The sequence below is a fragment of the Diadema antillarum genome, unplaced genomic scaffold (assembly GCF_040938485.1).
Source record: "Diadema antillarum isolate AM-2024a unplaced genomic scaffold, OU_Dant_1.0 seq00000081_RagTag, whole genome shotgun sequence".
NCBI lineage: Eukaryota > Metazoa > Echinodermata > Echinoidea > Diadematoida > Diadematidae > Diadema > Diadema antillarum.
Genome location: NW_027271174.1, coordinates 27,716 through 39,907, shown reverse-complemented (window position 1 = coordinate 39,907; position 12,192 = coordinate 27,716). Strand labels below are relative to the sequence as shown.

Genomic DNA, 12,192 nt, shown 5'->3' with positions numbered 1-12,192 from the left:
CGCTCTGGGGAGGCAATGAAAGAAGTTACCGGCTTGAAAAGCTTTGTGGTGAATCATCGGCGCCAATTTCTTTGTTCAGCGGGATGCTCTTTGTAATTCCTTCATTGTCACTCGCAGAAGCATCCTTGAAGGCAAAGAAAGAACTGTGGTCTAAAACGTTTTCTCTGCGTAGTACAATGTGGTCGTTAGAGTATGATGACTGTTATGATTTGCCTCTTGTTGGAAAGTACTCATTGAAGCGTTCGACATCTCCTGGCAACGAACGTTACTGCCATTCATCTTGTTAGAGGCGGCTTCACCACCACCTTTTCTATTTGGTGCTAAATACCGTTAAGTTTTCGCCACCCCACCTTTTTCACATCCAGTGCAGATGATTGTATGTGTTCAGAGACATGTTTCCTGATACAAAAGGTCAGATACGGCAATCTTGAAGGGTTCTGTGGTCGAGACAAAACTGAGGCAACGTTCAAGGCATAGTCATTTCGACACAAAGTTCCCTGAATAGTACTACGGATTCACCTACAAAATGTCCTGCCTGACTTATACCCGATGTCAGCTTGCTCTTCTCGTCGCTGTGATGTTCTCTAGATCGGCTTTTCAGATGGGTGTTATCAAGAGTGTCGGAGTCTTCCTCTCCAACATTCAGGCGAGTTTGGGCGAGTCTGACACAGGCATCGGGGTGGCCCTGGGAGTGTTTGCTGCCTCTATTTCATGTCCAGGTACACTATAACGTTTAAAAAAAATAAAACATTAGGTATAGTTTTTATGAAGGCGTACTAAAGACAAATAAGCTTCGTTAGAGCAAGAAGCATAATAAAAATGCTACAAAGACAACTTGACTTTTTTTTCTTTAAGCATAGAAATTCTTCACAAGGCTTTTCAAAGTTTATTCTTTACAGTGCACTTCATGTTGTGCAGAAAAAGAAAAAAAAAGAAACAGGTTAAAAAAATGGTTCTTTTGTCCGGAAATGATATAATCAGTGGCGAAGCCGAAAGGGAGGGGCTGGGAATCATCGTTTCTGTCGAGTTCTTAATAGAAGAGATATAATATAAGAGAGTCTAATCTTTCATGACCAGAGGCGTTACCGTGATTGTTTCAAATGAGGGGGGGGGGGATAATTAGTATACACATCTGTGATTTTTTTCTGCCTTTGAATGGCTTCCTATAATTATTATTTCTACGCATAATTATTATTTCATGCATGGCTCATCCATCCTATTGATGATGACCACGATAATGATGATAATGATGTTAGAATTATGGAGGAGGAGCATATGGAGGAATGAGTTCAAATGCCTTTTCTTTCATCATTAACAAAGTTACAGATTATGTTTGTATTCCAGTTCGCCAATAGGTGCGTATATTGTGTGTGTCAATGTTTGTTGTTTGTACATGTCTGTCTGTGTGTTCGCATGTTTATGTATGTAAGGGGTGAAAAAAGGCTTCAAGCGAACTTACCTCCCCTGAAATGTTTTAATACAATGTATATTTAAGTTAGATTTAAAATATGAGGTGAGGGGGCCATTTTATCATAACTATTATAATTATCAGCGACACTGTTATTATAGTTATAAGTTAGTTTGTTATATGTTAGTAAAATAATCCCCTCCCTCAAAAAAGAAACACACGCATTTTTTGTGTTTGTGGGTTGTGTTTACGGAGAGAAGTTCGCTTAGATAAGTGGGGGCCAAACCATGAATAGCTTTGTATGTTATGGGAAGGGGCTTAAGCTTAATTCTCTGACGTACTTGGAGTGAGTGCAGTTCATGAAGTAATGGACATACATGTGAAAATTTTGAGGAGTTGCAAATAAGTCTGGCACGTGCATTTTGTACACGTTGTAACTAACTTATATGAGATGCAGCTAACCCATACAATAGACCATTACACAGTGATCAGTTTACTTGTGATGAAGGCTTGGACCAATGTTTCAATACAATGTCCTCCTTAGATATTTGGGAATATGACATTGATTACATAAATAATAAAAAGCTGCTTTGCAGGTCTGATGGATATGTGTGTATCCATGCTCAGCTAAAAGTCAAACCAGACACCCAGGTTTTTTGCAAACGTAGACCTCGTGGCTTCAGTGTTTCCAATTGTAATTGAACTGAGATTCAGTTTTGATACTTGCGTTGATCATGTTGATGTTGAATTCCAGTAAGAAGAAGTTCAGTTTTGACCTCATTGATTCATTAACATATCTGTCTACGAAGATCCCTAATACATTGCTCAAGTTCCAAAACACAGGACTACTCTTGTATCCTCACGAGGCTGAATGACATAATAAATTGAGTTTCGTCTGTGTAACAATGAAAAGATATGTTGTGAGAGTATGAATCAATTATATAAAAGAGTCGGCTGGCGTAGATAAAGATAAAGAAGGGGCAAAGCCTCAAACATTGTGGAATATCCCATTTAACATCAATCTGCTTTGATGTGGTGTCACTAATTGATATTTGTTGTTCCCTGTACGACTGTAACCAAGACAGAACAGAGTCTGTGAGCCCAAAATCAGATTGCAGCTTCTCAGCAAGTATACTACGGTCGATAATGTCGACGGGGCCGCTGAGATCTAAGACTACTATATAAAATGTAATCTTTCGTGCATTCATTGCCACTAACAAATCATTCTGAACTCTTAGAAAGCAGTTTCTGTACTGTGATATTTCCTACATGCCGACTGTGGTACAGGGAGGAGAGTTACGGAGGAGGTGTTCCTGAATTTTAAAGGTGGCTGCCCCTTCAACCAGTTTGGACACATAGGATCCTACTGATGGTTACTTACTGCACTGTAAAAACATCGGTGTTAGATTTAACACCATGGGTGTTAATCTAACACCGATCAAACTTCAATAGAGGACCACATCCACAGGTGTTGAAAATGTATCGTGACGGTGTTAAAAAGTGTTCGCCTGCATGGCACTTCGTGGTGTTAATTTGACACTGTAGCTGGTGATATTTTTGACACTGCGCTAGAGTTAATTCAATATGACACCGCATGGTGTTGATTTGATATTGGTGGTGTTAATTTCAATGGTATAACACCCGTCCAGCTTCAATAAGGGACCACGCCAGCTGGTGTTACTGTGGTGTAAATGTGATTTTTTCGAAAATCAAGTACTTTATCGGAAAATTCTTTATCGTCTTGTTGAAGTTCAAAATTAACAAGAAGTGCAGTAACTAACAAACTACTAGCAATGGGAACACGATGATTCTCAGAGTAAGGTGGTCTGTTGAGGATAAAGAGTCGAAGCTAAAAATATCCGACGGTTATACGATATTCAGCGAAGTCAATTGACATTGTTTCCCCATCTGTGTAATAATGTATTCCTTAATTGCTTCTTAATATCATTCAACGTAGATATTTCTTTTAAACTTATTTCCAATGAATTCCAAAATTTAGATCCTGTTACACACACACACACAAAAAATGTTACCCTATCGTTACTTTTTTAAACAAAATATCAAATATTTCACTAAAATGACGCTCTACATCTCTGAATTTCAAGCCTGAAAATGCAAAATTCTCCCTCAGGAGGGAGGTGGTATCCAAAATATAGAAATGAAAATCGAATACTTCACCAAAAGGATGCACCATAACTCTGAATTTCGATTCTTAAAATGCAAATATCTAACATCGTGTGAGAATATAATTTATATTGGTCTCACTCTTCTATATAGAAACAAAAGTTGAATATTTCACCAAGGTAATTGCAGTATGATTTCAAGTCAGAAAATTCAAAAACCTTCCTCATGTGTGGGGGTAGTCTGGCTTCCAAACCCTCTGCCCATACTATTTCGCTATTCATGATATTGACGCCCTCAACGTCGAAAACTAGTATAGTTTAAGTTGATTTTGTCGCCTTCAGCAAAGGAGGCGACTTCGTCGCCGCGGAGTCCAGTCGGCAAAGGGTCTGGAAACCAGACTAGTGTGGGGGATATCCCTTCTTCTTCTTCTGATTAAGTCTGCCTCCTTCAATAGACTGAAGATTCTTGCAGACTGGTGCTATTTACATATAAAACAATTTATTTACAGATATTTACAAGCACATAGAAATTTTGACGAAAATACTAGCCACTGTGATCAACCGTTAGACGGTTTCGAAATGATCCCACAGATGGCGCTGAAACAATTTCTGACGACAGGGAATTCCAGTTCCTTACAGTTCTTGGGAAGAACGAATGGCGATGCGATTCAGTTCTCGAATATGGTACCTGATAGGAGTGTGGTTGCGAGGCTCTCGTTAACTGAGTAGCCTGTTTGATGATATAGTCCTGTGCTGAAAGAGGAGTGAGATTATTGTGTATTTTGTACATCATAATTAGCCTGTCATTTTCTCTGCGCTGTTCCAGAGTGGTCCAATTAAGTTCTTGTAGCATTTTGGTGACACTCGAGGTGTTATGGTAGCGATTTAAAGTGAATCGCGCAGCTCTTCTCTGGACCATTTCCACTTGGTGGATTAGGTTCTTGGTAGATGGGTCCCAAACTGTGGAAGCATACTCAACAATTGGTCGAACCAACGTTTTGTAAGCTGTGGCTTTAACATCAGAAGATTTTATGCGAAGATTGCGTTTTAGAAATGCAAGCACGTTATTGGCTTTATTGACAGTATTGTTGATGTGTTGGGTCCACTTCAAATCAGAAGTTATGGTTACACCCAAGTACTTCACGGATTCAACAGATTCAAGAGGGGCGTTATTTAGATGATACACGTGTTGCACCTTACTTCTTTTCCTGGATATTGTCAAAACCTTACACTTATCTGTGTTCAAATCCATCATCCATTTTTTCGCCCAGTCACCAATTTTGTTTAGGTCCTCTTGAAGATTGTGCGTATGATGTTGATTGTCGATGGTCATGTAAGAAATTGCATCATCGGCAAAAAGGCGAACCTTTGACACGAGGCCATCAGGCAAGTCATTGATGTAAAGTAGAAAGAGGCAAGGCCCAAGAACCGACCCCTGAGGCACTCCAGATCCTACCGCTACTGAAGAAGATTTAATACCATTCAAAACGACCCTCTGACTTCTTCCATTGAGAAAACTTTGAATCCATTTCAGATTTTTCCCCCTGATACCGTAGTAGTCCAGTTTACGTAAAAGCCGCTCATGCCCAACCTTGTCAAAAGCTTTTGAAAAATCCATGACTATAACATCCGTTTGACGTCCTGCATCCAAGTTCCTATGTAAATCGCTTGTGAAACCAAGTAATTGTTGTTCACATGACATGTTCTTACGGAAGCCATATTGCAGGGGGAAAATGATGTTATTATCCCTTTCCCACGCCCTCTCCGACACATTTCAATGTATGCTTGTTTCACTTTTATAATAGGAAAAAATCGAATATCTTACCAAAGGGGTACAGAAGATCTCTGGATTTTACCCTTAGGATGAAAATGCAAACATCTCCCTCATGTGGGAAGGGGTACCCCCTCCCACGCCATCCTCCAGCAAACTACCAAGCAGATAATCTTTTTTGTTGTTACGTTTTTAGCAAGAAACAAAAACTTGAATATTTCACACAAAGGTTGTACTAGATCTCATGAATTTCAATCCGTAAAATGCAAATTCTCCCTCGTGTGGGAGGGGTAAGTCTCCCCTTTCTCCTGGACATTTGCCTAAATATATATATATATATATATATATATATATATATATATATATTTCTTACTCTTTTTATAGAAACAAATATCAACGATTTCACTCAGAGGGTACAACAGATCTCTAAATTTTAAGCCTTATAATGCAAAATTCTCCCTCGTATGGGGGGGGGGGGTAATCCCCTCCTACCCCCCCCCCCCGGCAAATTTGCATGACTATCATTATGATTATCATTTGATATATTTTCTTACTTTTTGGATAGAAACGGAAGTGGAATATTTCACCAATGGGTGCATCATATATCTGAATTTCAAGTCTGAAGATTTAAACGCCTTCCTTGTGTGTATCCTCCTCCCATGCCCTCCCCCACACATTTCCTTGAAAATGATATACTTGTCTTATTTCATACTAGAAACAAAATTGTATTATTTCATCCAAGGGCCCCATGCACAAGATCTCTGAATTTCAAGTCTGAAAATGGAAAAATCTCTTTCGTGTTGGAGGGGGCACAGTCCACTCCCCCCCCCCCCCCCACACACACACACACACCCTGCCCGAACACTTCCCTGTATATAGCCTATTTTACTGGATAAGAGCGAACAAATTGTCAATTAATCTTCAAAAAACTAAATGTATGCTTTTCAGTAATTCTTCAGAAGAGTTACCCTTGGTGGATTTCCTGGATGATATAGCTGTAGAATAAGTTTCTTCAATAAGATTGTTAAGGTTTTTTTTTTCCGGATGAGAAGCTCACCTGGAAGTTAGCTATTGAGTCAATTTGCCGTACAGTCTGTAGAAATAAAGTCTGAATTCAATAGAGTTATTTGTTTTCCAAAATTCTTTTCATTAATGTAATACGCATCTCTGATTTTACCCTATTTGATTTATGGCATTCACGCCTGGGGTAACACTTATTCCTTGTATCTTTAAAGAACATGTTATTGCAGAAAAAACACGTATTACCTTTATAAGGAATCGTGGAGATGTGATACTAATGACTTCATTCATCAAAATAAATATTATGAAAATTAAGGAGCCGCTAATTTATTTCTTTGCTATAACGTTATTAACTTTTGTTTAATTTATTTCCTAATTGTTATACCGCACTATTCATATAGTCATATCTCGGTAAGACTATAGTCTCATGTGCTGTGGCATCGACTCTTGAGTTCTTTCTCCTTTGCTTCTTTCCCTGTCCTCCTCTTCCTGCCCCTTTTCTGACCTTTGACCTCCTGTCTAGTCTTTCCTGACGTATGTAAAAGGGCTGCTTTGTTTCTGTCCGTGTCTGCGTTTGTGTGCATATTTTTGTTTCTGTTCTGTTTTACAAACAATATGTCTTATCGTTTTGTTTGATTACTACTACAATTTACTACTCACGCGGGGACTGCATTCTACAAGCTATACTCATAAGCAGCCCCCCCCCCCCCTTTCAGACTTTTTTTTTCTTTGTTATGATTCAGTTACAGTTTGCCATGCATTTCTCTATCTAAACGTATGTTTGTTTGTTTTCTAATCATTGCAAACAAATTACGAGGATTCAGATCTCATTGGAATATGCAAAAGTCACATTGCACTTTACTTTGTTTATATGCAATTGCCATATTGAATACTTTCGTCGGAAATGAAATTATATATATTTATATATATATATATATATATATATATATATATATATATATAATGTTTAAGAAGGAGAAGCAGTCTCGAGTACGTTATTCGTAGTTCCAACAAAGCTTTTACTCAAACAATTTTAGGCCCGCCTGGGGTCTCCGTCAATGATGTATGCACTGACGAAGGCCCGACAAACAAGAGTTTGTCCCTCGATTGACCAGTTTCATAGTCATATCTTTTTGTGACCGAAATAAGAATACAAGGCGTGTATGAAGTTTAAATGTTATGTTATATCTGTGTTTATTACTTTCGTCGCAGGTCTTGTGAGAAACGCTTATATGTCCTACACGATACAAAGCTTTTTCCATGAACGATGCTGATAAATTGTTTTCCTATACAATATAAATTTTATCTTAAATTAGTCATTGCACAATACCCATGCCGTAACTAAAATATGTTAAGTCTGTGGTTTTTTTTTTCTGAACTATCATTAATTTCATATATGAATGTGAATTTCACGAGTATAGGCTTACTCTTCCTAGAGATTTTGTTTTTTTTTTCCCCTTGTTCAATTTACAATATTTAATCATAATACTGCAGATCAATAATTTCAAGCATTTCAATTGAACGAATAATATGAAACTCTAATGAAAGTCTTATCAAAAGGTTGATGAAAATACTTATTGCTGATTGAGAACATATGCTGCACGTCATGCCACTTTTTTCTATTAGGTATTTAATTCCCATGAATAACGCATCGGAGGTGTCCTTCACACAAACGTGTTATGGCTTCTCGCGTTTGAATTCCTTTTTGTTGTATCGTGAATGCTACAACCGTATTTACATCAGCTTATATTTATACCTTTTGTTCCCGAGCTACAAAACAGGTTGGGCCTACCGCTGAGACGAGGTGGGGGGGGGGGGGGGGGGGGGGGGGGGTCGCCTAAGGCCCGTGAATCTCATGCGTTGACAAGGGGCGAGCAGTTATTACGTAAGCACAAGCTCGCAAGATTTTTTTTTTTTTTTTGAGATTTGATGCATTTGCGTGGCAACTGAAATGGCCCGTTGTCAAGGATATTTTCCACCTGCCATCCCAGCCACCAAGTTTATTATGCCACAGACAGCACTATTTTGTGAATGCGCTCAAACAATATCGGAGACATTTGACAGTGGAGCAAATATTATACACACTAGACCCCGTTTACAGCCCAGCCCCCGCTTCAGTGTAAACTCGCAAAAGGCCAAATGCGAGGCCAAAATTGGCCTCGCATTTGGCCTCGCTCTGGAGGTGGTCTCGGCCTCTTCTTGGTGTAAACGCAAACTGGGCCAAATGCGCGGCCAATTTTAGTCTGGCTTCCAGACCCTCTGCCCGTACTATTTCGCTATTCACGATATTAACCCCCTCAACGTGGAAAACTAGTATAGTTTAAGGTGGTTTTGTCCTGCAAAGGATTTTTCCTTCGGCAAAGGCCTTTGCCCGAACGGCGAGTTCATCGCCACGGAATCCAGTTGGCAAAGGGTCTGAAAACCAGGCTATACCAAATTAAGTTTGTTTACAAGCAGAGCGCCACTACGAAAAAAATATTTAAAGGTATGAATTAAAAGCGCGGCCGAGCCCAGCAGTGTAAACGGACAAAATTGCGAGGCACGGCCGCGCAATTGAGGCCGGGCTCGGCCCCGCACTGTAAACGGGGTCAATGCTTCCGCAAGTAACCGGGAAACAGACCGTCTTCAGGTTTTCTCCCAACCTATACTAGTAGTCCATGGGCCAGGCCAGATATTGGTACCATCTGAGGTGGCGAAACCTTTTTGGTGCCATTTTGTTTGTCGAGCATAGATATGCTTATCAAGCTATGATAGCATTTCCAAATGAGTAGCTTAGTCGTGATAATAAATGAATTTTTAACCAATTTGTTCTCGTTGTTATATCCCTATACTTCTGAATCGAAACTAACCGCTATACAAAGAAGAGCACTGTCTTCTGTATGTTCCATGGAGCTGTAAAATGCAGCTCTATACGGTATATTCACAGGTGTTCCGTTGTAAGCGCGGTGCGCTTAGTCTTTATTCAAGGCAGCGAAGGGAATATCTAAAGGTTATTATGTCCAGAGCGCTTAGTCTTTATTCTAGACAGCGAAGGGAATATCCAAAGCGTATGATACAGTGTATATCCTTTTATCTATTAAAAAAAACAACAACAACAAAAACAACTCCTCGTGAATTTTACCGTATTTTTCAATTATTTATCATATTCTGGCGAAAATGCTACGGTGAAAACGCTAATACCACGCCAATGTCGCTTTATTTCCATCCAACAATATAAGATAATGCAAAAACAATGTACCGGTACACTACGATAATGAATAATATTGATGAACAGAGTGATTTTTGTTTAAAACTGATGTATTTGTTGATAGGGTAGTATAAAAACAGTACAGATAATCCCTTTTATGAGGAACTTTAGATATGATAACGGTACATTGGTCTAGATGAAGACTAAGCGCACCGCGTGACAGCTGTGGACATCATAACCCTTCGAATATTACCTTCGCTGCCTTGAATAAAGACTAAGCGCACCGCGTTTACAACAGAACACCTGTGGACATACGGAAGACAGTGCTCTTGTGTTGTTGTTGTTGTTGTTTTGTGTTTAGTGGCGTTTTCCATTCTCTTTAGAATATTTACGCCAAACACTTATCTATAAATTTCTTTTCCTTTTATCATTTTTTTTTTTCCAAAAAGAATATTGTAATGAGTATCCTTGGTCAGCTGTCGGTACGTCTATTTGCTCTTCTTTGTATAGCGGTTAGATTCGATTCAGAAGTATAGGGATGTAAAAACGAGACCAAATTGGTTAAGAAAATCATTTATTATGACTAAGCTACTCATTTGGAAATGCTATCATAGCTTGATAAGCATGTCTATGCCCGACAAACAAACTGACACCAAAAAGGTTGTGCCACCTCAGATGGTACCAACAACCCATTTTTCGGGTCTTGGCCCATGGACTATAGTAGTTGCAGGATTGTTCGTGATCCTTGAATATGCAGTCATGCAAGAAGTGTTTGTCACTTTTGGACTAGTTTCACGATGAAGTCAAGCTTTGTTGTGAGCAAACTACATGGCCTCTGGTACAAAGCATGCGAAGTTAGGATATCGTGAAACTCCATCATTGTGGTATTGGTTCCGTGGTCTTATCAAGCCTCTCCCTCGACTCACTTCTTTGCTCCTTTTTAGTCGGGTCTTACCTTTTATAAACAATTACTTATTTTTTCTACTTTTTTTGAGGGGGGGGGGGGTAATAATATAATCATATTCTGTGATGTTCTTCATGGAAAATCGCCTAGAATATGGCGCCGACTAGCTCACAGGCCAACATATGGAGGCTATCGCTGTTCGCGCAATGCAAAAATAGATGCTATCGCCGTTCATGCCATTCAAGAATACTTGGAAAGCGATGCATTCGTTGAAGCCATCGAAAATGCCCTCGAAAAAAGAGGAATCCACCGAAAAATTGGACATTGATAACTGACCGACTAGACATTTTACAGAAACGTAATCTGGAAATAATGAAGCAAAAGACTTGAGAAGAGAATGGGATTGAGCGCTTGAATAGCCAGCTCGCTTCACAGGCAGATAAAATTCACTCCAGTTATCCATCAGCGAAATTGAACAATACTCTAGACGAAGAATTCTATGGTTCTATGGTTCTATACAGGGAGCCGGGAGATGTGCAAACGCCGGGAAATGTGCAAACGTCTCGCCGGGGAATGTGCAAGTGGCCGGGAAATGTGCAAACGTCTTAAGGTGCAATCACACATCGCCGGTTTAGATGGCGGTTCATGGCGGTTCAGCAAATCGCCGTGCTCCGCCAAAGACCGTGTTTACACCGTACACAAACCGTGGTCATCCGTCACCCATCCGCCATGAACCCCGAGAACCGCGGGGAACCGCGGGGAACCGCCAGAAAAATTAAACATGTTTAATTTTTCGTGGCGGTCTTGGCGGTTTGAAATGGACCGTGTTCACATCGCCGTTCATCTTGTTAAGAACGGCATCCTCCGTGTTTGCACCGCAAGATCCACGATAATACCGTGTTAACACCGCCATAATTTTCAAGCGAAAAGAAACAATGAATTCAAAAGAGAATAATGGCTCCGGCAACACTTCGTGGCGGAGCAATAAAAAATGGACATAAAAGCAAAGATGATCCCATAATGCAAGATCGGGCAAATATGCTATACAGTTTCCTTACTTCTTTAACACATATGCAGTAACAAATAAAGTTTAATGTTTTAAAAGTTGTTAGGTATGTTGAATAGTACATCATTTACATTAAAAGGTAAATTCATAATTTTATCAAAGCTTAACAGCTTTTAAGATGGCCAGCAATGTGTTACACATAGAAGACTTATGTAAATATGTTGGGTTCTGCTTTCGTGATTATGTACCGGGTATGCCATTTTTGTAAGACTGCATGTTAGTAGAGGGAAAAGCAATGTTGAAACTTGAAAAACAGCATTATTATGTTACATGAACCTGTAAGTAAAGAGGAAACTATGCACATAATACTATATATGCTTCTTTGATAATGTATAATGTACATATTATGTCTTTTTTATTGACCGTTGTTAAAGATATTATCATTGTATTATCATCATTACCGTTCTTATATAGCGCATAATACCTATGGCAAGGTCTCTATGCGCTTTAGAGGGGGAACAAATCGAGATAAACAGGAAAAGGTAATTTCAGAAACAGTAACATGCTGCATAAATCATCATCTACAATCACTATGTTACTATTTTAACAGTTAAGTACATGTATTTAAAAACATTTTGGACTTATTGATGGAACTTGCATGTTCTATCACTTGGGATGCTGTTCCACAGTTCTGGGGCGGCATAAACTACGTTTGCCATAGTAGTTTGTCGTAATAGATCGAGGGTATCACATACAGATTCCCCTTACAACGA

The 12,192-nt window shown here is 39.3% G+C and overlaps 1 protein-coding gene across 1 annotated transcript in view; it reads left to right on the top strand.

The window, feature by feature from the left end:
• The first annotated feature begins 526 nt into the window (after positions 1-526).
• LOC139726194 (uncharacterized) overlaps positions 527-12,192 on the top strand; it is a 35,482-nt gene continuing 23,816 nt past the window's right edge. The window contains exon 1 of the mRNA XM_071637262.1: positions 527-719. Within this exon, the coding sequence (XP_071493363.1) occupies positions 527-719 (193 nt within the window). The remainder of the gene's footprint in view (positions 720-12,192) is intronic.